Source organism: Chenopodium album, chromosome 10 (genome assembly GCF_948465745.1).
Source record: "Chenopodium album chromosome 10, dcCheAlbu1.1, whole genome shotgun sequence".
In the NCBI taxonomy this organism is placed as follows: Eukaryota; Viridiplantae; Streptophyta; class Magnoliopsida; order Caryophyllales; family Amaranthaceae; genus Chenopodium; species Chenopodium album.
Genome location: NC_137843.1, coordinates 13,532 through 41,525, shown reverse-complemented (window position 1 = coordinate 41,525; position 27,994 = coordinate 13,532). Strand labels below are relative to the sequence as shown.

The 27,994-nt window shown below is 35.2% G+C and overlaps 3 protein-coding genes across 3 annotated transcripts; 2 read left to right on the top strand and 1 right to left on the bottom strand.

Annotated features, from left to right (window-relative positions):
• Nucleotides 1-1,958: 1,958 nt before the first annotated feature.
• On the bottom strand, nucleotides 1,959-3,022 carry LOC145562910 (zinc finger BED domain-containing protein RICESLEEPER 2-like). Its single transcript, XM_081623331.1, has 2 exons — nucleotides 2,059-3,022; nucleotides 1,959-1,975 (listed from the first exon to the last, which is right to left on the bottom strand). The coding sequence occupies exons 1-2, from the start codon at nucleotides 3,020-3,022 to the stop codon at nucleotides 1,959-1,961; spliced, it is 981 nt and encodes a 326-aa protein (XP_081479457.1).
• Nucleotides 3,023-4,522: 1,500 nt separating this feature from the next.
• LOC145561776 (peptide methionine sulfoxide reductase A5-like) lies at nucleotides 4,523-20,938 on the top strand. The gene is made up of 4 exons (XM_081621875.1): nucleotides 4,523-4,934; nucleotides 19,621-19,733; nucleotides 19,819-19,963; nucleotides 20,224-20,938. The coding sequence occupies exons 1-4, from the start codon at nucleotides 4,629-4,631 to the stop codon at nucleotides 20,419-20,421; spliced, it is 762 nt and encodes a 253-aa protein (XP_081478001.1). The 5' UTR covers nucleotides 4,523-4,628; the 3' UTR covers nucleotides 20,422-20,938.
• A 2,055-nt stretch (nucleotides 20,939-22,993) lies between these two features.
• On the top strand, nucleotides 22,994-27,521 carry LOC145561775 (peptidyl-prolyl cis-trans isomerase Pin1-like). Its single transcript, XM_081621874.1, has 2 exons — nucleotides 22,994-23,340; nucleotides 27,219-27,521. Exons 1-2 carry the CDS (start codon nucleotides 23,106-23,108, stop codon nucleotides 27,341-27,343), a joined length of 360 nt encoding a protein of 119 aa, XP_081478000.1. The 5' UTR covers nucleotides 22,994-23,105; the 3' UTR covers nucleotides 27,344-27,521.
• The last annotated feature ends 473 nt before the right edge of the window (nucleotides 27,522-27,994 follow it).

The following is a 27,994-nucleotide window of genomic DNA, read 5'->3' as shown; positions in this document are numbered from 1 at the left end:
ATAATAAAAATTATGTGATAAAATACAAATATTGATTAAATTAGTTACATTTACTTCAATTTCGTACTATTTAAATATATTTTTCCAATCATTATTGAACATCAAAATATATTATCCTATATTTAGCATTTAAAATTATTAATTTGCTTCATTTGACTTCACGTTTATGAATATGATTAACTCTTTATAACAAAACATTAAAGATATGAGATGTGTCATTGGAGTAGTGGTTGAAGTTAAAGTATAATAAGCATGAGGTCATAGGTTTGATCATTGATGCTAACAATTCATGATTGTATGATATTATATGGCGCTATATCATCTGCCTAGTCATGATGACAAATGTCGATAGAGGTGGGCAAAAAGCTGTAACTGTTAATCGGAATAACTGGCTCGTTTAAACGGTTGATTTACCAAACCGTTTAAATTAAATGATTACGGTTATAATTTTAAGTCAACTATCGGTTTACCGCTAAAATAAATATATATTGTTTTATTTAATTTTTGCAGGAAAAATATACAATTGATTCAATTTTATCTTCTAGGTTACTTGTTTGCCAATATGCCATGGTCTCAATTTGAAGATGATAATATAATATATTGTAGGTCTTGTTATGCTTTTAAAAAAACTTAGTAATTAAAACTTTGTAATGTAATTAGTTTGTCGGTTTGTTTTCCTAATTGGAACATAAATTTTATTGTTTATTTTACATTTTGTATTAAAATACAATATTGATTTAAAATTTATTAAACAGGTAGCGGTTAACATGTAACCGTACCGTTAAGGAACGATTAACCGTACCATTAAGGAACGGTTCGCATTTTTTAGTTTTCGACATAACGGTTAACCGTATCGTTAAGACTAAACGGTACGATTAACCTATTATGCCTAGCCCTACATGGCGGGCTCATGTCTTCCCATTGAGTTTTAATATACTGTGAGCCTATTCACATTTACAGAATTGAGCTGAAGTGAATTGAACTGAATTGATTGGAGTTGAACTGAACTGAACTGAACTGAGCTGAGTTGAAATGAATATTTTATGAGAGAAGGAAATTAGGAGTTGAACTGAACTGAACTGATTGGAGCTAAACTGAACTAAAGTGAACTGAAATTAAACTAAAGTGAACAAGCCCTATTAGAGTTATTTGAAATTTTCATTCCCACTCTCTCTATATCTCTAATTAGGGGTGTCCATTCGGTTTTCGATTTGGATTTAGGCCAAATCCAATCCGATCCGAATTATAATTCGGTTTTCATTTTTTCAATCCGATCCGATCCGAACTACTCTTCCAATCTAATCCGATCCAATCCGAATTAAAATTCGGTTATTTTGGATCCAATCCGAAATCCGAATTAAATTAAGTAGATTTATGACGTCTAATAAACTAGTACGATAACATAAAACGGTAGTCATAATTAACATAAATTGTTTAACATCAAGTTAAATTAAATTGTTCAAAATAAGTAGTACAACTAAAAGGCAACACTAAGAGTTCATCACAACAATTAAGTAGCAGCATTTTTGTTCAAAATAAGTAGCAGCAACTTTATGTTCAAGTCTTCAGCAACTTCCAACAGAAGGCAGTAGCAGGCACATCAACTTAAGAAGAAAACAGCAGCAAACAGCAGCAAAAACAGCAACAAACAACACAAAAGGCAGGCCACCAGCATTCTTTAATCAAGGCAGAAGCTTAGTCGTCTAAAACCTCAACTGTTTCAGGCTCAGCAATGGATATCTTGCACAAATCTTGATATTAAGAGAAAAAATAAAGAGCAAATAATAATTAGATTGAAAATCAGTAACAATATTAATATATAATTAAAACAAGAAAATAAAAAGATTTAGCAATCACCTTCTTCAAGTTGCTCAACTTCCTCCAAACATTCTTCAACATTTAATGAATTCGGGGAGGCACGCAACCAATTTTGAGAACAAACAAGATTCTCCACAACTCTAGGAGAAAGGGAGCTCTTAAATGGATCAAGAATCCGTCCACCAATGCTAAATGCACTCTCGGAAGCTACTGTTAAGACTTGACAAGCTAAGATATCACGAGTCAGTTTTGCCATTGTAGGAAATCTAGAGCAATGAAACCTCCACCATCCCAAAACATCAAAGTTATCAGAGTCTTCCTCTGTTTCTTCTTCCAAATACTTGTCCAACTCTAACTTTGTTTCTCCTCCTCTCTCCCCCCATTGTTTCTTATACTTGTTCTTCAAAACATCAACTTTCTTTTGAGTAGCATTTAAGGGAGCATCATCCCTACTCTCACTTGAGTCCTCTCTAAGTGTATCAGTTGTTGGTAAAACACGATACTCATCATACAATGCATATAGAGAATCCTTCAAATTTTTTGTGAGTATAGAACCAACATTGAAATCATAAATCTCACTAATAATCCACTCAACATACTCGAGTTTATAGCGAGGATCAAGAACAACAGCAATAAAAATCAGCAAGTTTATCTTTTCTGGATCCCCCCAATATTTTTCATATTTCTCCCTCATTTTACAAGCCATCAAACACATATTTTCATCCCTAGATGCACACAACTCTTTCAAAAGCGCAACAACATTAATAAGCTCATGAAAAATTTGATTGGCAGTCACATATGCAGAACCAGAAATATGCAAAGTCAGCTCATAAAAACATTCTAAAAATTCAGAAAACCTCTTAACAGTAGCCCAATCATCACATGTAGGGGGTCCATTTCCTTCCCGCTCATATAACTCTATATTATAATGGGGATCCTCCTCCGAGTATCTATCAAAAGCATCCTCTAAAGCAAGGGCAGCATCTAACATAAGATACGTAGAGTTCCACCTAGTTGGCACATCAAGACACAACAACTTCTTGCTATTTATTTTTTCATCCGCAACACATTTTTTAAACTTCAACAAGCGAGCAGGAGACTGCTTAATGAACCTAACAGCATGTTTAACCCGAATAATTAAATCATGAACACATTTCAAACCATCACCAACAACTAAATTAACAATATGAGCTACACAACGCATATGAAGGAAACGACATTTAAGAACCCCTGTCTTTCCAGCCATTGATTTTTCTTTTCATATAAGCTATAGCAGTGTCATTTGAACTCACATTATCAACGGTTATGCAAAAAACATCTTCAATCTCCCACTCAAGCAAACACTTCTCTATCATTTTACCCACTTCTTCACCTTTGTGACTTGCAACAGTACAAAAACTCAGAATTCTTTTTTGGAGTTTCCAGTCATTATCGATAAAATGAACAGTTGAAACCATGTAATTGATTTGTTGAATAGAAGTCCACAAATCTGTTGTTAAAGAGACCCTAGAATTGCATCGTTTTAGGACGTTTTTTAGATTTTTTTTATTTATTTATTTTTTTTTCTGTCAAGAAGATCTCATAACAATCCCTTTCTACAGTTTGTCTAAAAGGTACATGAAACCTAGGTTCCATAACACTACAGAAATACTTAAAACCTTGACCCTCAACAAACTTGAAAGGCAGTTCATCAACAATTACCATAAAAGATAGTGCTTTTCTAATGCTAACAGGGTCAAATTTCTGATAAGTCAAACCACTAGTACCTGCACATGCTTTATTACTACCATTTTGAAAAGAAAGTAAGCTTTGCTTGGAATCTTTTGGAGTAGAATAGGGATACTTACGGCATTTAGAGATATGAGCCCACAAAGGGCTGGTTCCATTCTTTTTAGGGTCGCAATTATACGCCGTCTTGCAATACTTGCAGATTGCCTTTAGCCCATTACCCGTTTCCTCTTTGTCGAAGTGATCCCAAACCTCGGATATGTCTTTCATCCTCTTCCTCTTACCCTTTTCTTTCTTTGGTTTGTTGTTTGAAGTAACTTCAACATCAGCATTACTTTCAGCATTATTAGCTTCAACATTATTAGCTTCAACATCCCCTTTGCGTGAGACTTGCGACATACTGCAAGTATAATTATGAATAAATTAAAAATATGTAGTTGAAATTAAAAAAAAAAAAGCAATAGAAGAAGGGTGGCAAATTACCTTAAGTGCAGAGGGTTTAGGATTGTGAGAAGAAGGAATGATTCAATTTAAATTTTCATGATATGACGAAGAAAGAGTGCTTGAGGGAGTCAGGGAGGCGTTGAGGAGGATTGGAGGAGTAAGACTGTAAGAGGTGAGTAATGAAGACTGAAAGAGGCAAATTTAGGGTTTTTAGTTATATAGTATGTATTTGGGCTAAATTTTAAAGGCCCAATTATAAACCACTGCAGACCATATTATAAATGTTGATATCAAAATTTCGGTGTTTGGTTTTAATTGGATCCGAATAGGGTCAATCCGATCCGATCCGAAAATCCGAATTTTCAAAAAATCTCAATCCGATCTGATCCGATTTAAAGTTCGGATCCGATTCAAATTGATAATTCGATTTAGATTGGATTGAATTTCGATTTTTATATCTGAATTATGGACACCTCTATCTCTAATCCCGAAATTTTCATTCCCACTTACCAAACGCCACTAGTTGAAAAGTAACGAGCTGACTCTTTCCATTTATCTAGTCCGTCGCCCATGACTTTCTAATTTCCAGTCCCTCCACCAACTCCCCGACCCTTTTCTCTCTCCTGTTAAGGTTTGAGATGAATCGGAAGGCAAAAATAAGAACCATAACTGCATCAATATCTCATTTTCTTTTACTCATTCTCGCCGGGTTCCTTTTTCCGGCCCCGGCAAAGAGCATCCGGCTCCCGGATCGAGTGCCGGAATTGACACCTCCCGCCAACCAGCCCTTGAAAACCGCCGTGTTTGCTCTCGGAAGTTTCTGGAGATCTGATGCTATTTTTGGTTGCTTGAATGGTGTGGTTCGCACCACCGTCGGTTACTCCGGTGGCTCTAAGTCTAATCCTGAGTATCGCAGTTTGTCCGATCACGCTGAATCTGTACAGGTCCTTTTCTTCCTTTTTATCTGTCATCTTCTCATAATTTTTACTTCGTGGATTTTTGATATGATGAGATGTATTTAAATATTTTTTGTTTAGTGTTTGTGGTATATAATTATGTTTGGGTATTGGATATTTATTTTTTAGACTTAGCTTCCTCCAATAATTTGACATTCTGTCCATGCTCGAGGACCAGCAAAATCTAAGCCCAACCTTTGACATTAATGGACGTCACATGAGATGCCATTGCCATCCAGATTTTGGGAAATCTTATGAAGTAAGGGGAGAAATGTAGGGATCGGAAGGGGGTCACTAAGACACCCACTATATCACACACAAGACAATAAACCCAAATTCAATTCTATCAAACCAAATTCTCACACAACCAAGACAACAATAGGGCGTAGCAAAATCACAATAATACCCACAATAATTGTTGAATTATTTAGAGTATTGGTGACAAATATTCATGTGTTTTGATTGAATTTCTTAGGTTAAGGTGTTGAAATTCAATTGAATAAGTAAAAGAGCAATTTGCATCTTGGTTTAGAGAAATGTTCCTCCGCCGCCCTGTAGTCCGTCCGGTGGCGCGAGAGCACCCTAGTTTTTCTGGTTTGCTTGATTTCTCTCGCCCGCCAGGGCGCGGGAGGCAATATTGACGGTTATTCTTCAGTTATGCTTGGTTTATTGCTTTTGATATAAATATGAGAGTTCATATGATGAAAAAACTTCGAGAAATCAATTTTATTTTCTCATTCTCTTGAAACCTTTTGCAAGTTATTGTTCATCATCACAAACACAACAACAACTTATTTACACTGTATTGTAATCATCCAACTGGTGATTGCAATTGTTATTCGTTGTATCTCCTGTGTAAATTTCTGTGATGCCCGGTTGTAGTATAGGGTCAAAATTATACTTTTGGGAAAGTGATCTCGTTCACGCCTCGAAGATTTTTCTGTTAATTTCATTTGCAATTTTCTTTGTCACCCTTGTAAACACAAAATCCCTAACACTCCAAAAGTATAATTTCAACAAAGATGGCAAATGTGAAGGAATTGATGACCAATTTTCAAAAATTGGATAAATTCGAGGGAGTTGATTTTCGATGACGGCAGAAGAAGATGCATTTCTTCTCGACTTCAATTGGGTGGCTTATGTTCTCGCAACTTCGAAGCCTACTGTAACACCCAAGAAATTCCTTTCTTCAAAATACCTATTTTGCTCTATTTAAAACTCGAAATAGGAAAATATAAGACATTACTGCCATCGTGAAAACGGCTAAGGCAACTATCAAAGACACACAACGGAAGACTCTCTTTAAAAATATTTAAAACAACTCAACTTAAAAAGTCAACCAACGAAAGTAAAGTCAAACCAAAGTAAAATAAAGTCAACCTACAACTTGGAATCATTGTAGGCCTTTAACAAAACCGAACCAAATTAAAACCTTTGCGTTAGTCTCATAAACATAATATCATAAAATAATTAAAGCAATAAACATATCATAAACTTATGAAAAGTAGCATGATTCGTTTTTCACTCATGCCCATCATGAATATGCTTCATCACCTGAAAAGCTTCTCTCTAGTTGTTTCCACTGCTCTCCATTAAAAATGGGTCATCATAGGGCCAAGCTAAAGACAAGGCCAACAAACACACAAACTCACAATCAACAAAGCTGAGTATATAAGCGTAGTTAAACATACTAACATGCTTTCACCTATCAACACACAACTTACCTCGTTGCACCTGTTTACAAGCACACAACACACAACAAGACCTCTCAACTAAGTAACTAAATAATTTATTTAGTATTGATTACGCATCGAACGGGTTTCCCCCTAACCTGCCATAATAAAAGGGTACTAACACGGGAGCTAACCGTGCCATTATAAAAGAACCACTCGTAAGTGGCGAAATTCTTGCGCATAAAAATAAAAGGAAAATACAGCGTCCAGTATTCCCAGTAGAAGTTATGGTCAAATATAAAGTCGCATAACTCTCCCCATACGTTCATACTCAAGGTATATACGTTCCAAGAGTTTTGGTGCGTAATCTCTTTCACTTTACGTTATTTACATATTATTAGACTTGGTGAGAACTCTCAAACCATAATCATTCGGTCATAATGATTATTCAAACAATTAAATATACTAATTTAATTCTTGAATAATTAGTGACCACATAATATGAAATGTTGAACCCTTTTTAAATCTATCTTGCTGTCAAAGACACCTTAAACGCATAATGCGCGACAAAACCTATCCCTCGGTGTTGGAAACACCTTAAGTGCACTAAGGTACCAAAATATAATTTATTCCTCGTGTACATAGACACTTACATAGCTCCTTTCTCATACTTATAGCATCAATAAAAATTATATGAACCATAATAAAATTCCCTTTTAATATTCCAAACCAAATTAAACATGTAGTTTAATTAAACATGCTTTCTATTATGCTATAAATAAAAGTGTGGTTCATATATAACATGTCAAAATAATTATTTCCGTTCAATAATCCGTCTCAAATAAATCATACTTCATAATTCAATCACCAATATCAACCAATTCACAATTTCCGATCATAATCTAGCATGATACTACTTGGGATTAAATAATCAAGCCTAGCATGTTACTACATCATCAAAAATATACCAAGTACGCGAATGTATCTTGAATATGATCTTAAAATCGCCACGACTAATACAAATCACTCACTTCAAAGTCTCCAACAAACCAAAATTATAACATGACATTAAAATCTACTCCACACAAATCTCCAGCAATATATACTCTTATTGTACCACTCATAATTTAATTAAAATAAGCTGAAAATTATTTTAAAACCTCATACTTTAATCCATGGGTAGTTAAAATTCTTTCAAGAAATTTAATTTTTAGCATAGTATCAAAAATTCCAGCAAAATTAATTAATAAAAATTTGCTGTAATTATACTTTAAAACCCTTAAATTAAAGGTTTAAACCACCCTAAATCATATTCATTCAATAATCAATTATTTATAAATCTAGGGTTTCAAAATTGGAGCATTTTAATTAGAATTAAAATCTGAAAATTAATTTGCACCATACTTAAAATCAATCATCATAAAATCATCACAAAACTCATAATTTATAATTAGATCTAGGATTAAACAAAAGAAAAATAAAAAAGAATAATTTTTTTTTAAAGAGGCCGAACAGCGGCAGCACCACCATGGCACAGCTGGGCTGCTACTGTGCCCTGGCGGTGCCGTGCCGCCGCTGCTGCTGGCCGTCACGCCGGTGGTTGTGGTGGCGACCGATGGTGTGTGTGGTGGTGGCCGGCCGTGCAAAAGGGGAAGGGGAAAAGAAAGAAAAAAGAAAAGAAAATAAAGGAGAAGGGAGAGAAAGTTTATCTTGGGTATTTTCCACAAGTGTTGAATATTTATACCCCTTTCTCTAAAAACCCTTCTTACCTAGATTTTTCCTTTTTAATCTTTTCTAATCCCTTTCCTAATAAAACTTTACTCAAATAAAACTTTTCTAAATTAAATCCCCACTTAATAAAATAATTAATTAAATAAAACTTTTCTTTTATAAAAATATTTCCAAACTTATTTAAAATAAATAATTAATATGCCATAAATAATTCATTTCAAATTATTTAAATACCCCACAAAATACTTATTTAAAATAAAATACGTATAAAAATACGGGGTATTACACCTACGGAGAAAGAGGATGAATCATTGGATGAAACTAGGAAACGCAACAAGTGGGAGAATGACAATTACATTTGTTGTGGCTACATTCTCAATGGTATGTCTAATGAACTCTTTGATGTTTATCAGTTTAATGATTCTGCTAAGTCTCTTTGGGATGAATTAGAGGCTAAATATATGGTTGAAGATGCTTCTAGCAAGAAATTTCTTGTTAGTAAAATTAACAATTACAAGTTTGTTGATAATAGGCCAATCATGGGACAGTTTCATGAGATTCAAAGAATATTAGGAAGTCTTAGGAAACATGACATAATTCTTGATGAGACCTTTGTACTGTCATCTATAATAGACAAATTGCCTTCTTCTTGGAAAGACTTTTAAAGTGGTTTAAAGCATAGAAAAGATGAGGTAAATCTTGAGGGTTTGGCTTCTCACATTCGGATTGAGGAAGAAATCCGGGTGTAAGAGGGAAATAAGGATGCAAATCCTAGTTCCACTACGGTAAATGTAGTGGAGGATGCCACGCCAAATGAGAGGAAGAGGGGTAATGACTCGAACAAAAATAAGGGCAAGAAGCCTAAATTTAGCGGTGATGGTGCAAAGTCACGTGCTTGTTGGGTTTGTGGAAAACCCGGAGATTTCAAGAAGGATTGCACAATCTGGAAGAAGAAATTGAGCAAGAAAAAGGCTCGAGGTGGGAATAGCAATGCTAGCCAATCCCAAGACAAACAAGGTAAATCTTGTGCACAAATTTCATTTAATTCATTTATGAATTATGTATGTATGATTTCTGAAATCAATTACTGATTATTCGTGGTATATCGATTCGTACGTATCATATCGATTCGGACGTATCGAGGCATGTGTGTAAGGATAGATCGTTGTTCAAGACCTTCTTGGAGGTTGATGATAGAGAAATTCTCTATATAGGCAATGACTCTACGGCTAAGGTGCTTGGCAAAGGATAGTGGAGCTAGTCTTTAGTTCGGGAAAATCTCTTATTTTAAGAGATGTTCTGTTTGCTCCCGAACTTAGGAGGAATCTTGTATCCGGTGTGATCTTGAATCGATTAGGTTTTAGAATGGTGTTTGAGTCTGATAAATTTATTTTTGTCTAAAAGAGGTCAATTTGTAGGACTTGATTATTTGTGGAATGATATGTTTAAGTTAAGTATTTCTAATACTTTGAATGATGTTGTGTATGTTGTTAATGACAATTCTTCTCTATGGCATTTGCGACTTGGTCATGTTAATTATAAAAAGTTATATTTTATGTCTAAGCATGATTTGATACCCATGTTTGATCCAAGAATAGAAAGTGTAAGACATGCATGTTAAACAAAATCACAAGGAAACCATTTCCTAAAGTTGTTGAGAAGAATACTTTATTGCTTGATTTAGTGTATAGTGACTTGTGTGATTTTCACAACACACCTTCCTTAGGGAATAAGGTTTTGTTACATTTATTTGTTATTCTCTAAAGATGAAGCCCTTGACAAATTTAAAATCTACAAAAGTGAAATAGAATTGCATGGAAAGATTAAAAAGTTAAGAACCGATAAAGGAGGTGAATAGTTTGACCTAAGTTATTTCCAATATTTAGGTTTAGTACATGAAACGACCGCGGCATATACACCACAACAAAATGGTGTAGCGGAAAGGAAGAATAAGACATTAGAAGAAATGGTAAATTTTATGTTATCATATTCAGGTTTAAGTGATGGATTTTGGGGTGAAGCCGTTTTAACGGCTTGTTACGTGTTAAATCGTGTTCCCATGAAAATGAAAGATATTACCTCATATGAGCTATGGTACAAAAGGAAACCAAACTTGAGTCATCTCAAAGTTTGGGGTTGTAGGGCAATTGTAAAAGTGGCGGAACCTAAACGTAAAAAGTTAGGTGAAATAGGATTTGAATGCATTTTTATAGGATATGCGGATCATAGCAAATCCTATAGGTTCTATGTAATAGAGCAAAATGACTTTTGGCCGGTTCACACCATCATTGAGTCAAGGGATGCATTGTTTGATGAAAATCGATTTTCTTCAATTCCTAGACTAAAGGATATAACTCCAAATACCAATGTTCAAAGTTTTGATCAAGTTGTCATTGATCAAGAGGTGGATGATCAAACTCATTTAGAGGAGACATCTACATCATCATCACAACCTAAGAGAAGTAAGAGGGCAAGGAAAGAAAAATCCTTTGGCCCGAACTTTCATTTGTACTTAGTTGAAGGATCAAGGGATTCTGTTTTGACACAATTTCCATACATTTTTAATGTGGAAGATGATCCTTTGACCTATAGAGGCTATAAGGTCTCGTGATGCTCCATTTTGGAAGGAAGCTATTAATGATGAGATGGAATTCATCATGGGAAACAATACTTGGGTATTTGCTAATTTACCACCAAATGTAAACAATAGGATGCAAATGGATCTTCAAAAAGAAATTGAGGATAGATAGAACGGTTGAAAAGTTCAAAGCTCGGTTTGTGGCACAAGGCTTTACACAAAAGACTGGTATTGATTATTTTGATACATATGCATTTGTTGCTAGAATCTCAACTATAAGGTTGTTGATTGCACTTGCGGCAATCCACAATCTTGTGATCCATCAAATGGATGTTAAGACAACGTTCTTGAATGGAGATCTAGAGGAAGAAGTTTACATGCGACAACCGGAAGGGTTTGTTGTGGAAGGTCAAGAAGGAAAAGTTTGCAAGTTGATTAAATCTTTGTATGGGTTAAAACAAACACCAAAGCAATGGCATCAAAAATTTGATGAGGTTGTGTTGTCTAATGGTTTTAAGTTGAACAATTCAGACAAGTGTATTTATAGCAAATTTGATGACAACGGCCAAGGTGTCATAATTTGTCTATATGCAGATGACATGCTGATCTTTGGAACGAATTTGTCACAAGTTGAAATGACAAAGTCTTTCCTTAGTTCAAAGTTTTCCATGAAAGACATGGGAGAAGCAGATGTCATTTTGGGCATAAGGATAAAGAGGGAAAAAGAAAAGTTGATCTTGTCACAATCTCATTACATTGAGAAAGTGCTCTAAGAAATTCAATGTGAGTGAAGACTTTACTTCTCTTTATTCAACACCTATGGATCCTAGCATAAAGTTGAAACCGAATGAAGGTAATGCAGTTTCACAACTTGAATATGCTAAAGTAATAGGTTGTTTGATGTATGCCATGACGAGTACTAGACCGTAGGTACACTAGTAAGCCTAGTATGCTACATTGGCAAGCGGTTAGATGCTTGTTGAAGTACTTGAAGAAAACCGAGGAGTTTGGTTTGTCTTATAGTGGATATACTTCGGTTGTAGAAGGGTATTCGGATGCAAGTTAGATCTCTAACAAAGATCATTCCTCTACAAGTGGATGGGTTTTCCTATATGGGGGAATTGACATTTCATGGGCTTCTAAGAAGCAAATTTGCATTGCGGACTCCACAATGACATCAGAGTTCATTGCTTTACATTTGGCCGGTAAAGAAGCCGAATGGTTAAAGGATCTCATGTTTGAGATTCCTTTGTTGCCAAAACCGATATCACCAATAGTGATATATTGTGATAACAATACTACATTGGCAAGGGCTTATAGCCAAGTTTATAATGGTAAGTCAAGGCACATTGAAGTACGGCATAGTTACATCCAAGGGCTTATCAAGGATAGTGTGATCACTATTGATTATGTTCGAACAAATCTTAATCTCGCCGATTGCTTCACAGAGGCATTGGTAAGGGATGTTAATAATAGGATGACAATCGGTTTAGGATTAGAGCCCTAAATAATTACAAATGAGGGAGTCTTAACTTAATGCCTAATAAGACGTTGGGTCTTAAGTTCAATAAGATTAACTTTCTCATTTGCTAATTGGAAACTTGTTTAATCATCCAAGGTAAAGTTCCGGATTTACTGTGATGAATAAGAGGTTGTTTAACTTAATAGAATTCCTGATATTGTGCTTTGTCACATGAGCATATTTGGGTTCTACCTATATAAGTACGAGGTTTAGCCGCTTCAAGAAGTTATTAGGGGCATAGCTTTGATGTACTAATGAATAGATATGGACACATGGCTTAAGTGTTAAGTAAATATGTATTTAAGTAATTAATCTTGTGTGTGTAATATCTTCAAGTATCCAATATGTGTTGCTTTTTGTTCAAACATTTTACGATACCGAATGGATACATATTCTTGAATTGTATGTTGCACTAAGTGGGAGTTCAAGTCTTTGTACACTTTCATTTATGCATGAGATTGTTTTTGTGATGATGATGTTTTGCAATGAGTCAAGTTTAATACTCTAAATGGGGGAGGATTGTTGAATTATTTAGAGTATTGGTGACAAATATTCATGTGTTTTGATAGAATTTTTTAGGTTAAGGTGTTGAAATTCAATTGAACAAGTAAAAGAGCAATTTGTATCTTGGTTTAGAGAAGTGTTCCTCTGCCTTGTAGTCCGCCCGGTGGTGCGCCCGGCAGGTCGAGCCACCGCCCGGTAGGGCGCGAGAGCAAAGGAAAATTAAGCGTTGTCACCGCCCGGTAGGGCCATCGTCGCCCGGCACCACCGCCCGGCAGGGCGCGAGAGCACCCTAGTTTTTCTGGGTTGCTTGATTTCTCTCGCCCGGTAGGGTGCGGGAGGCAATACTGACGATTATTCTTCGGTTATGCTTGGTTTATTGCTCTTGATATAAATATGAGAGTTCATATTGATGAAAAACTTCAAGAGATCAGTTTTATTTTCTCATTCTCTTGAAACCTTTTGCAAGTTATTGTTCATCATCACAAGCACAACAGATTATTTACATTGTATTGTAATCATCTTACTTGTGATTGCAATTGTACTTCGTTGTATCTCTTGAATAAATTTCCGTGATACCCGGTTGTAGTATAGGGTCAGAATTATACTTTTGGGAAAGTGATCCCGTTCACGCCTTGAAGATTTTTCTGTTAATTTCATTTGCAATTTTCTTTGTGACCCTTGTAAACATAAAATCCCCAACAATAATCAGAAGAAACAACGATGATCAACACACACGGATTATACGTGGAAAACCCCTGCGATGTGAAGGATAAAAACCGCAGGAACGTTTAAGGAGTCCACCCCAGCTTCTCTTATTGATAATTGAGGGTAAAATAAATCCAAATCAGTCTATACAAGGTTTCACACCCACCAACAATAACAAACAACAAGAGATCGAAATTGGAGAGCAAAAGAGTAGAATTCACCCAAAAGACAGTACTAAAGACAATTCTGACCAAACTAGAGCTCAAAACGCTGATCCAATCGTCCAAAATGAAGCCTTTCATGTCAGGAGTAAACTTTCAAAATTTGAGCACGATCTAATGGTGAAAACTCTGTCAACAACCAATTTTGTAGAGGCTGCCCACAAAAATCCGAAGGTGGAAGCTCTTCACATGAACCCTCACTCTCTCTCTCTCTCTATTTTGTGTGTATAATATCTTCAGCTACTAGTTGCCTACTTGGTCACTTGTTTACCACAAGATTTTCCATCTAAAGCTTCCAAGAGAAACCACAAAAGTCATCCCAAAAGTCCCTAAATTGGACTTAATTCAAGCTAGTAAAATGGACTAAGTAAATGGACCAAAAGAAGCTACATCTTACTACCAATTGGGCTGGACCCCATAACAAAAAAGGCCTCCTTTGAATTGCTATCCACTTCTACATGAAAATCGAGATAGGATTCTAGCATAGGTTGATTAGGTTATTCAAATTTCAAAACTCCAAGAAATACCTTTTGAATTTATGATGCACATTCTATTATAATGACATGTGATTTCCCCATGTTAATAATGTTTCTAAATAGGCTGCAAATTTCTTTCAATTAACCCTTTAATACCCCCAAATTGTTAATACCCCCAAATTGAATCATTACTTCAAGAAAGAACAAAGTTTTATCAGCAAAGAACAGGTGGTTGATCACCTTGTTGAGATCTTTAAAACTACTACCATGTTTTTACCATGTTTAATGTGTGTACGTGGTTTGTAAATTATCTTGGAGCTAACAGTTAGCATTTTGAAATTCTCTTATGATGTCCTTCATGACATTTTTTAGCCTCCTCATTAAACACATTGATATCACTTTGTATGAAGTGCTGCATAAGTTGGTTGGCTGAAACATTGTTACTAATTGTGGCCATGTCTTCATTGAAATGAGTGTCATGTATGTCTCATTCATTTCCTGAAGTAGGTACCCACATTTGAGGAAGCTCATCACTGATCATTTCACAAGATATTGAAATCCATTTTTTGCGAATGTTAGGGGAATGCCATTGATGTCTTGGTGGAAAATTGTTTCTTTGATCTCTTTCGTAGAAAAAGGTTTATCTTAAAAAGTAAAGTGAGCATTAGTTAAAATAGGAGCATCCTCATGAGTCGTGTCTGATACTTCCTTGAGGAGATTTGCGAGGCAGTGAAGAGATCTATGATCTAAGTAATATTGAAGGAACTCTTGCTTTATTTTTTTTCCCTTCCGGTGAAGTAGTTCACGAGCCATGTCTTTTCTTTAACACTCTATTTATTCCTAATTTTTTAAAGCTACACATATTTAAAAGAACAAGGTGATTTGGTCTCCTTCGGCAATCAGTCTTACAATGTGCTTCTCGGATAGGTGACATTCTCTTATTGGTATCTAACCTTGTCTCTAAGTGTAAGTTGATTTGTTACTCCCATGAGATAAACTTGTTGGCCTTCTTTCAATCTAGATGATTATCCTTTTTTAAATTTAGGCACCATTGTTTGCAAGCCTTTACTGTTGCTCCAAGTTTTCATCTTATAAGGCCTTGTTTATCCAAATCTCTTCTTCATTCAGTTTCTTGCTTTTTCACCATAATGCTTTTTTAGGACTTTTCTTTAAGTATTCTAGGCTCTAGATAGTATTATTATGTTTCTATTAATTTAGTGTTCACTCTCAAAACATTGTAATTTTAAAATGAAGCTCTTTAAGGAGCAAGTAATTATTGAAATCCAAGCTTCCGACCCAATATTGCCTATCTCTTTAATTCCTATGTGTTGTAAGTTTTTATATATGTTGTGCCACCACATGTTTCAAAGCACCCTATTGACTTGCAATTGAATTGTTTTGTCTTCGATCCATTTGTACTCGCCTCGACTTGCAACCCTATCAACCCTTGTTACCCTATCAACCCTTGTCTCCGCTCTTGTCGCATATAGCCAAGAGTGTCCATTATCCTTGTTTTCGCTTGTGTTGTTGCTCACTTGTCTAAAGTCCTCGTTATGCTAAATGAAGGCTAATCGCTCCACTCTATTTTGTGCTCTAGGCTTTGTCTCTTAGATTATTCCTTCTCATTATTTTTTTCTAACCATGTGAAGGCAACTCCATGAAATGAGATATCTAAAAGTCTATAGTATTTTCCAATTGATGAATAATAGGTTTCCTCCGAGCTTTCGGTCTCAAGGCTCTAATTGGTTGAAACTTTTAGTTGTCACTAACTTGCTAGGTGAGGCCAAATTAAGCTTCTTAGAGTTCTCTTTTAACTATGTAAAGGGGATCCATGGACGCACAACTATTAGAAATTATTCTTTAATTCGTTCGAAATGGTACAAAAAATACTTGATATTTTTTTTTTTTTTTTCATTGCATAGTATTGCTACTTCAGTCCTAGAACTTTAACAAAGCCAAAATCTATTTAATTCGTCCATCCCACTACAATCTGACAACCATCAATGAGAAAATGGGTTTCAGAGCATCAATACTATACTTAGTTTTAGAGATACAATTGTTGAGAAAGCCAACCACTTAAGTAAATGAATTGTGAGGTTAGTGGCTTTGGGCTCGCTTCGGTTTGCCTCTTTGAAGTGAGGCACACAAATAATACAGTTTAAGAAATTTGCTTACGTGGGCTTTAGGTTCGCCTCTCTTAGAGTAAAAAAGGCATTCTATCCTAATCGCGTAGCGCCTAAAGACCTCTACAATTCTTACTTAGCATTTTCATTAGTGAGCGATGAGCTATATAGATGTAGCTTCCTCACCTAAATCTTTTGCAACGGGCTGTAGGTGCTTGATCTCCACCCATTTTAGAATCAAAAGTGCTCTTCCTTACGACCATGTATCTACGCTAAATCTTCCTCCTCTTTCTTGGTTCCTTGTCACTTGTTCCTTACTTGGTCCTCTATGGCTCTGTTTTGCGAGTTGATTTTTTTAGTGCTCCTTGGTCAGAAGACTCAGAACTTCTCTCTTATCTTGCCATGTGCTCCCGCAACTTTCTACTATCTTCTGAGTTCTTCTTTTAGTTGTTTACCTCTAGAGGTGCCTTGATTAAGGGCTTAAGAGGAGTTTGTAGGTGAAGAAATGGATATTTGGGCTGCAATCTCTTCTCTCTCTCTCTCTCTCCTTTTTTTTTTTTTTTTTTTTTTTGGGGTGCTCTTTTTTTCGTGTTTTGGATTTGGTGGTGTTTAGGTGGGCTTTCACGCTGTTGGTGCAAGTGGATCTTTTTTGGGTTGGTAAGGGCATACTAATCTATTGTGGGCCTAAAGCTAGATCCAAAAGGTCAAGTCTCCGAAAAAGGGTTAGGGTAGGTTGGCATTTTTGGTAATGGAGGTGGAAGGTGGGAGATAATTGGGTAATGTTGGATTTATGTTTAGTTTAGGGTGAGTAGTTGAAGGCTGAAGAGGGAGAGGGAGTTTCTTAGCAAAGTTGGCTGGAAGGCATATGGCAAAGGAATGAAATCAATTAATTGCCTTTAAACATGGAGCAAGAAGTATAAAAATACCAAGTGAAGTTTCGGAAGGAGAACAAGAATATCCCTTAGGGCAATTATTATGGTGTTAACTTGGGAAATTAGGTTTAAGAATTTAGGTAGATATTGGGAAGGGAAATCTCTGTCAGTTGGAGTTATATAAAAGGGTACTGTGGCGTCGATGGGCCTTAAATTTTCTTGAGCCTTTCCCTTGTGGCTGTCAGAGTTGCAAAGAGTTATGATTGAGCTCACATCTCTTCCTTCTTGTTTGGCCCGAATTAGGCTGATTTCAGGTAGACTGAATGGGGAAAAGATCATTCCACTTTCTTTTTTTAAAGGCACACTAATGATTTCCACAATTCCATACTTTGAAGCAGCCTTGTTGAGCTGTATGGATAAATATTTCATTGGTTCTTTGTGGGAAGAGATGGCTATGTTGCCAGGGTAGTTAATGCTCCGCTTCTCCGAGAAAGGTTTCTTCCAATGGTAGTTGGTATCATTGCTGTCAGTGTCTGATGAGTCTTGTCATAAATTTTTAAGCATTTCCCTTCCAGATTCTTAGTGTCTGTATTTTGGAGGACATGGAAGGCTCCTCCTAGATACATTCACTAGTGGGTAGGGTGGAGATCTCTGATGTAATTGATGTTATGGATGAGGTTGAGGTTTGACTTTCTATTTTCTCCACTTGCTTAACCAATAAGCTTATTTCTGAATGCATGTTCCTTCACTTGCCTGCAGGTAAGGTGTTAAGGGAATTTTCAAACTTTTCCCGACATAAGTCAAGGTGGTGGATTTTGGTAATTGTAGATGAATATCTTGTCTTTTATGACCTATCCTTCTACAAGTCGAGCACAAAATAAAGACCTCTTTGTATCTGATATGGATCCACTTGAAGCAATCAGTTTAGAATTCATAGTAGGAACTTGCGATTAAGGGAGATCTAGGGGAACCTATCTCCGCTTTAGAGAAACAAATTTATACCCAGTCCTCTCTGCATTTTTCGGTTGGGGAAGGGGAGGGGGGCTGCTTCGGGGTGGGAGTTAGGGATGGTGGGCTACTGGGCTGTTTCCGGGGTGAGGGTTTGGGAGGGGGGCTGTTTTGGGGTAGGGGACAGGGAAGGGTCGGTGGTGGGGTTGGGAAGTCGCTAGCGGTGGGTTGGTGGTTGGTAAGATATATATATTTTTTTTCAACTACTTTTTTTTGGACCAATAGAGTGTTGACACAAGTCCAGTGACCTAGTGTAACAGGTTTGGTTATGTGGTAGGCTTGATAAAAGTAAATGCCCCTAAAGCTGAGATTATTCAAGAATAATACATAATTAGAATTATGAAAGGAAAATCGCCCAAAGTTGGGATTAGTAAAACCAATATTTCCTAACTAAATGTTCTTTGATTCTTTTGGGGTTCATATTCTTTTTTTTTTCTTTTAAAAAAAAAAAATTATGCTTCTTGAATTTAGCCATTATGTTCATTGGGTGCACAAATGAATATTTGCAATTTCGAAGGGAAACTTGCGGAACCTGCGTCTACAATATTGTCTCTATCAAGGATGTGTTGGCTACGAAAGAAGAATTACTAACCTACTTCCACCCTATGGCTTCGTTTGTAATCCAGTTGTGCTAGATTGTTTTTCTAGAGAAGTATCTTTAGTCTATGACCTTCCCCACCACTGTCATTTGGTACAATTTGACACCATGCAATATATTTTTGTCCCCAATTCTCCTGGGGGCATTGAGTACCTTATTAAGTTTGGGGATGGATTTGGGTAGGCTTTGACACAAATATGTTACGGATTATGGAGTTTTGTTTCTTCATTTTCATTTGTATGTATTGAGATTATTGGGGAAGAAGTTGTTCAAGGGGTGAAATTGAAGGGAGTGCTGTAATTGCATATTGCAGAAATTTTGTACTACATATGAGGTATTGGCTTTGACCCTAACGTGGGATTTAGTTTCCAAAATTGCTAAGATCTATTGATTTTTTTTTTCTTTTATTCTTGGGGTGGGGGGGGGGGGGGGGGGGTGGGATTGAGTGGAAAGATCTAACTTCATGACATATTAAGCTCTTTTGAAATTGAAAACCAAGAAAATAGTGGATTGATGCATTCAACTTTGGTGTCAATAAAATAGAACTGTTGGGAACTAGGTGGTGTTCACTTTAATTCCATTGCTATCTCTTATCATGGCGACTGTGGGTTTTCTTTTATATATCTGTTACGTACTAGATTTTTTTTTTTTCATGATTTTTAGATTGAATATGATCCCAGAGGTATAAGCTTCCGAGAACTTTTGGAGGTCTTCTGGTCTAGTCATGATTCAAGGCAGGTTTTCGGCCAGGGTCCTGATGTCGGTAGCCAGTACAGGTGAATTTTTGTGCCCCGTCAGAAAGGGACTTGCTTCATGCCTAATAAATTTCTTATCACTCAGAAAACTCTTTGGTGTTGACAGATCTGTCATCTTTACCAATGGTACGAGTGAATCTAGATTGGCAGCCGCCACTAAGGAAAGGGAGCAGACTAAATCAAAGAGCAGTATAGTTACAACCCAAATTCTACCCCTAGGAACCTTTTATCCTGCTGAACCTGAGCATCAGGTATTGCTATGATCTGCTCTCTATTCTCTATGAGTTATTAGTTGTAAAGCTCCTGATTAAATGTGAAAGTTAGGACAAGAGTCAGAAAACTGATGGCTGCATGTTTTGCTTACTCTATGAAAACAAGATTTGCAATAAATGTTGCAGGATTTCTGTAGGTTGTTAATGAGCCATCTGTATGCTCCATAGTTACTCTTCAGTGTTAGATTTTATTATTCCCTTGAAATGAAGCTGATGTAGATGCCTTGCAAAATTTACAGAAATTTGAGCTCAAAAGAAATCCTTTTCTTCTTCACTTGATTGGCAATTTGCCAGAGGAGGAGCTCGAGAAGTCAACCTTGGCTGCAAAAATGAACAGTTATGCAGCAGAACTCTGTCCTCGAAGGATTCAGAAGCAAATTGATGCCAAGATTAATGACATTATTAGTAAAGGCTGGCCTGTTTTGAGGGAAATTTAACACACACTCTGTACCATACAGCACAGCTGGATTTCCTACCCCCATTGAGTTTGACAAGTTAATAAGGTTATAGCGATTCAGATATGAGTACCAGTTAAATAATGTGTTTGATTGTAGATGATCTGATACTAGAAGTTTTGACTGCAGGTCAGAAATTATCCTTCAAGGCACTCTAATTAGAGCAAATTAGCAATGTAGGTAGGTTACCTTCTGAAATTTGTTGTAGAATAGGGTTTCTTGTGGAATGCATGTATTTCTCCTGTCAAATGTATTGTTATTGGTGTACATGCTCTATGCACCTGATTGTTTGTAGGAGTACTTGTAGACTTGTAGTGCTTATCAGGATTCAATATAATTTGCGTATCAATCATTGTCCGTGGTAACCTTTGCTCACATAAGCAATGGACATCATTCTTAATTATTTATCGTAGCTACAGTGCACATGTTTTGAAAGGACATTAATGGTTATGGGAACCTGCTGATGGTGTTTTGTATGATAAGTTATAGTTTTTGTTTATTTATTTATTATTATTTTATTTTTTTTATCATTTTTTTATTTAGTGAAAGGTAAAATAAAATACTACACTGTGGATTAAGATTTTAAATACTAAACTTGTTAAGTTCACTATTTTAAAAAAATAGATATAAAATGTGCATTGACAAGCATGAAACTCTAAGCATTGCTATTAAAAAAGAATGGAGAAAGTAATACATATCATTTAAAAAGAAGAATGTGTTGTGAAAAATCAAATGAATACAATTTAAATATATGGATCAGTAATAATTAATTTTGATGATATTCATGTGAAAAAAGGTCAATGACTTGGATTATTTATGTGCAATAGTCCTTTAACATAACCAACGAGAGTTGGTTAAGTGGTAAGCAACTTGATGTCGCTTAAGGAAGGTCTTGAGTTCAAGTCTCGCCGAATGCAGAAAACTCTTGTTGGAAGACTCACCCATCATAAGCCAAGGTGTACAATCTGGATCGGAGCTAAACTCTGATGAACCAGCTGGAGGAAACTTAAAAAATTAGTCCTTTAACAAAAACTATACTATACTCTTCAATTTGTAAAGAGTTGTACATAAGGTTAATACGTTGTTAACTTGTAGGGTACTAACAAAGAAGTCCATTGGTAATGTATTAGTACTTGTATTGTTCTCTTCACCTGAAATACAATTGTCTTATCTTTTTGGTCATGAACTTGTCACATATCTTATCTAAACTTATGTGATCTTATAAGCATATGTTAAGGAGTTTATTAATTTTTGTTCATTCTTATTTGAATGTATCAATATTTTTTTTTTTTTTTAGGAAAATAAATTCTTATTTTCTTATTTTAAGAGAATTAATTAACTATCATGTCTTTAATATAAGTGAAAATAAAGCGAGAAAAATAGAGTGCTACTGGACTTTATTACATGGTATTAAACTAATATGGAATTATGGACCTATGTGATGGAAAATTGGATTTAGTTTAAGAAAATAAATATTTAAATAAGGAAAATGCTATACATAGTCTGTAGACTATATATAAGAAGCTGAAAATAGAAAAGAAATGAAAATATTATACTAATTACACTAATTTGTACGTAATTTAGTCTTGTATTTCTAAATTGAAAAATACTTATACTAAATTAAGAAAAATATTAAATTTTTATTATTAGTTTTGAGGGCCACACATAGCATTATCCTTTACAAAAGTTGAAAATGTAATTATTTTTTTTTGTGGAGAAAGAAAATGTAATTACTTGAAGATTATTATTCATTATATTCTTCCTTTGTTCTATTTTAATTGTAAGCATGCATTTTTTTTTTTTAATAATTACTTTATTTTCGAATTACTTTCTGAATACATGAATTTCCCTATTTTAATTACACAATAATTAGACTATTCCCTCCGTGTTTAAATAAATAAAACGTTTTGACTTTGAAGAAAGAAAAAAGGTTTTTTTTTTGGACCATTAGGGCCTGTTCACATTTACTGAACTGAATTGATTGGAGTTGAACTGAACTAAACGAATAGAGTTGAAATGAATATTTTATGAGAGAAGGAAATTAAGAGCTGAACTGAACTGATTAGAGCTGAAGTGAATTGAACTGAAATTAAATTGAAGTGAACAAACCCTTAATAAAAAAAAAAGTAGAGATCGTATTATTAAAAATAAAAAAGGGTTACTAAAATAGGAAATGTTTCATTTAAAAAGGGAGTAACACTACATTATTTTTTTTATTTTTATTTATTTATTTATGTTTGGTAAGATGAAAGATCCTAGTGAATCGACACCTCTTAGTCTTTTACAGGTTTAGCTAGCCCAACTCCATAGGTCAGCGTTTGAGAGTAGAGAGGAGGTCAGGGAATACCCCTACTCCCAGGCATTTTTGTAGTCAGTGAGACTCTAACTTGTAACCTCAAATTCACAAGTTCCGGAGTAACACTTTAATTGGAGAGGCGTGTCTAAGCCTCTTATCTAACCCGCAAATACACAAAACACAATTCTACACATTCAACAATTCACACACATCCAAGCCATTTGCCCTTTGCAACGAAGCAAAAAGACGGAGAAGGGGAAAATAGAGTCGTCAGGAAGGAAGAGGAGGAAGGAGGGTTCAATCGACAAAGAGAAAGGGAAAGGGAAACACCATCACCGTCATCAACACGAGCAGAAGAAGTCTAAAAAAAATGGCGACGAAGCAGCAAGTTAGGGCATCCCACATCTTGATTAAGCACCAGGGTTCTCGCAGAAAGGCTTCCTGGAAGGATCCAGAAGGTCGCGTTATCCTTAATACTACCAAAGAATCTGCTATCTCTCAACTGAAATCTCTTCGAGACGATATTCTTTCTGGAAAGGCCAACTTTGAAGATGCCGCTTCTCGCATCTCCGATTGCAGCTCTGCCAAGCGTGGCGGCGATCTAGGTCACTTTCTCTTTTTCTCTTCTTTTTCCTCTTGATTGTGATTTTTTTTGTGCTGTTTCTCTGTAAAACCCTGTGAAGATGATCTTGCTATGCGTGGAAACCCTAGCTATTTGTTGTTTTTTTTAACTGGAATTTATTCGATGTTACTGTTAGCTACTCGTATTTATTAGATTTGTTTTGATATAATTTCAAGCATATTAATGGTTGATATAATGCATTCGTTTTATGAATAATGAAACATGTCAACTAAAAAGAAATAAAAAAGTACTTGATTCTCATTTTAATGCACTTCATCTGCAAATTATACAAGTTAAGGATTTCATTAGTGTGGTTGTGTGGGTTGATTTTATGTAGAAAGCTGGTAAATAATAATACTCAAGGATTTATTTAAAGGGAGTTAGTGGTGAGAAAGCCCACACCACATAATAGGAAGAGAGTGCGGAAAAATAAAGCTAATGGGAAGGTCCACATAACTTGAGTTGGGTGGGTTAAGTTTCAATTTTAAGTAACAAGAAGATTTTTTGTGGATGTCTAAAAAAGGAATCAATGAAGGTATTTTGAAGGTGGAGGATGTTTGACTCCAACAATAGTATTGATATTGTTGTGCGTACAATTATGGATGAAGATTTGGGTAGTTTTGTAATTGTAAATAATGCATACAATTGAATACTTTTATTGTTCAAGTTGAACGTAAGTGCACTTTATGAAGAAATGATGTATTTGCTACACTGTTGTGAAGTTGACTTAAATATCCAGTGCAAGAACATATATTGATTAATATGGAGTAGAAATTAAGCAAGGTGAAGCTATTACTACGTATTTCTTAATAGAAGAAGGAAGGGATTTACTTATCTGAATGCAATAACCGAATATTTATATAATTATTATGTTAGTATGCTTGGTCCTTGAATCTATCATCAATTTGATCCAAGGATGCTAACATAACAAAGTATGTCTTATGTTGTATTCCCCTAGAATTAAGAGTTACTCTTGGGGGTTGCATATGTGATAGGAATCTTATTACAATAGTGTATAATGTGTGACAATCCTATATTTCCTCAGTTTGATGTGATGAATGATGATTGATGAATCACTTGCCAAATTTTGACAACTTTGAAATAGTTGAAACACTTTTCGGTTTTACTTTAATACTTTATATATTGTAGTAACTTATTTGATTTCAACATCACCCTTAAATTTATTCTTAATTTTTAGATGTACATAAATCCATCAGCCCCTCTCATCCGTTTCCTCTACCATTCTCATTAATTCTCTACCTCCATCCAGGATTGTCAATTGTCATCCTCTCCTCCCACAAGCTTCGCTTTCACCAATCCTAAGCTTCACATTCACCTTCACCTTCACCAAAACCCACATCCCTCACCAAATCGCACACTCTTTTCCCAAACAAGTGCCCACCTTCGAAAGCTCCTAATATTAGGCAAACATAACTGGATTTTTTGTTTTCTATCCCTATCTTCTCCTTAATATAGTTACTTCTCTCTAGCTTTACCTGTCTATGATTGGTGTGGATACTATGGTGCCTTTGATGTGATGGATTTAAGGGTTATTGGTGGTTTATGCCTTTTCATGTACTTTTTCTCTTCTTTTGATCTACTTTTTCTAGTGGTTTGTGTGGTTTGTGGTGGGTTACTTGTTGTGGGTACGTTTTTGGTAAGTTGTGTGGGGCGGTTGTGACTATGCTAATGTGTTAATGGTGTGGAAGTGTGGCAATGGTTGATCTGACATTGAGGTTAATGGGGCTGTTGGTGTTTGTCACTATCGGTCTAAGGTATGGCTTTCACATTTTTTACTGGAAAATTTGTATCTGAAACAATGTATTTTTTTTTTCCCAATTTTAAGGCCTTATGGGATTTTAATTTATCTCTTCTCGTCATTACATAGTTTATAAGACAATTGGTTTGCATTTTGATTAGAGTTGTATCCTATAGCTATGATTCTTCCATGTCTCTTTAGTGCATTGGTGGGGCGTCGGTGGCAGGCTGTGGGTTTTGCTATTTCTATATGTTTTGTTATGAAAAACTGGAAGAAGTGTGGTTTTAAAATATTTTCATATAACTTGCCAAATTAATGATCTCTGTTATCTCTTAGTCAAAGAAAAAGTTGTCACAGTAAAAATTTACACTCTCTCTTAAATAAAGTTCGTAAAATGATTGATAGGCCCCCTTTTGGAACAGAGTAATAAACCTGCTGGTTAGCTTAGAATTGGTTTGATAAAGAACTTCTTTAACGAAGACTTTCCTGATTAAAAAGTGAGACCTGCCATTTAGCTTAGCATTGATTAAAAGCGAGATTAGTGGTTAAACTCTGCACAATTTGAGGGAAGCAAACTCATGGAATTTATACACAAATTATAATGAAAGCTACGTAGTATATAATAAATTTTTTAATGAAACTTATATGATACAATATGGTCAGTGACTCATTTTGTAATGAAATTTATACAGTATACTTCGTATAAATTTATGATTGGTAACTAGTTGGTGGCCTGGGCATTGCCCCGGGTCATTACATTACATGTTTTATGTAAAAAACGAATTAAGCGAATTGTTTAACTATGGAATGAGATGAGATAATATTTGTATTGGATCCATGAACTTAAGCTATGAATTAAGCTAAGCCAATAGTTGGCCCCTCCTTCACTCTTAAGAGGCTAATAGTTTCACCTTACAACTATTATAACAGACTACTATACCTTTGCTCATCATCATGTATATGGATGATAATTGTTTACCTTTTCATCATTGCATTGGTTGTTTAAACCCTCCTTTTATTGATCTCTATGCAATCTTCCTCTCCATAACAGCACCCACGGAATACTACAAAGTATATTAGTCGTTCTGTGGATGATCTTTCTCCTCCAATAGTGGAAGCTGACATATTCTATATATTCCAATTTAGTATATAGGGGTGATTAGTAATGAAATATTTGACAGAAATGGATGATTTATATAAAAGGGTTTAGTGACAGTAATGAAGTAATTAATTGAGATTGAAATGCTGATGTTATTGATGATACATTAAAACTTAAAAAAATAAAAGAATCATAGTACTCCGTATGAAGGTGAAAAGTTGAATATATTCTCAGATTTTATTTTTTATTTTTGGTCAGTTACAAACTTCATTAGTATGGAAAATAAATAATAGCTACTCCATCTATAATTATGGACAATGTCAGTTACTAATATATTTTGGGCCATTCATTAAGACCATTGAATTATTTAGCGTAATTCAAGGTAAAAATTAAATCTATGATTAATGAATCAAATAACGACTTGGTGGTAAAAATTGCTATTGTTATCACACTGACGTGCAATTGCTTATTTGGTGCTTTGTCAATTACTAAAAGTGACACATGGCAGAATAATACTCCTTGCTTTGGAGTTTTATTTGGTGCTCTGTCAATTACTAAAAGTGACACATGGCAGAATAATACTCCTTGCTTTGGAGTTTTAATAATACTATTGATTGATTGATTGATTGATTGATTGATTGATGTGAAGAGTTTAAAGTTATTGTGGAACTGTTACTTTTGAAAACATAAATATGTTTCCTTACTAAAATTATAACTTACAAAGTTAAAAGCACAATTGACTGATATCAATGATTGCAAATGAATAGTTCCTCGTGTATATTGTGCATGCTATGTATGTTTTGGTTTGTTCTTTTATTTTATTGTATACACTATGAAAGGTTGTGCATCTATATGATTTTTCTTTAAAATGCTTCTCGCTGTATCTATGTGCTTTAGCGATGTTCAAGGAATTGGTCCAAATCTCTGAATGTTTTCAAAATGATCAAGTGTACTTAGAGCCTGTCATGATCTAGACCTTTCAATGCCCTGGATGTTTTTGTAGGTCTTTTTGGTCCTGGTCAGATGCAGAAGCCTTTTGAAGAAGCAACATTTGCTCTAAAAGTTGATGAGATAAGTGACATTGTCGAGACTGACAGTGGAGTCCACATCATCAAGAGAACAGAGTGAGTTGCTCAAGTGACAAACAATTACCTACCAATGTTGTTCAGCCTGCCTGCTGTTCTAATTGTGTTTTGTTTAATTGACTTGAAATTTTCAAGAAGATAAGTGCCTGTGTTCTGATGAACTCTAGATGGGATTTAAAGCTGGACCATGTTGATCCAGTGATAATGGTTCTTTACTTTCACATGCTTGGTTTCTTTTTTTGTTGGAAAAAACTACAGTAGCTTGTTCCCTTTTTTTTACTCCTATTTTATCATTAAAGATTTGGTCCTTTCCTTTTTGATAGTAATTCATTCCATTGTTTTTTGTTACCCATTGGCCAATTCGTTTCCTGAAACGTTCTACATTGCCAAAATTTACCCTTTATTGTCATAATCTGAAGTTGGATAAAGAACATAATGGATATACCTAGATTTGATATTGCATTGAAAATTTGAAGGACATTAGAAATTTGCTTTGTTGATACTCAAAATGTTCTTATAACTAGGGCGGGAAGCTCGCAAATTGTCTAATGGATATAGCATGTACAGGGTTTAAGCTGATCCTTCATGAAAGATTCTTATATATTCATGATATAAAGGCTGATATTCTTTGAATTAGAAAAACCAAAGTTGATTTTACTTAAAATGAAGGCAAAATTAAAACTAATAATCCCAC

Coding starts and splice junctions, on each gene's coding strand:
- LOC145561776 (XM_081621875.1), top strand. CDS start 4,629: ATGAATCGGAAGGCAAAAATAAGAACCATAACTGCATCAATATCTCAT. Junction 4,935..19,620: donor ATCACGCTGAATCTGTACAG/GTCCTTTTCTTC, acceptor CATGATTTTTAG/ATTGAATATGATCCCAGAGG. Junction 19,734..19,818: donor GATGTCGGTAGCCAGTACAG/GTGAATTTTTGT, acceptor TGGTGTTGACAG/ATCTGTCATCTTTACCAATG.
- LOC145561775 (XM_081621874.1), top strand. CDS start 23,106: ATGGCGACGAAGCAGCAAGTTAGGGCATCCCACATCTTGATTAAGCAC. Junction 23,341..27,218: donor CAAGCGTGGCGGCGATCTAG/GTCACTTTCTCT, acceptor ATGTTTTTGTAG/GTCTTTTTGGTCCTGGTCAG.
- LOC145562910 (XM_081623331.1), bottom strand. CDS start 3,022: ATGCGTTGTGTAGCTCATATTGTTAATTTAGTTGTTGGTGATGGTTTG.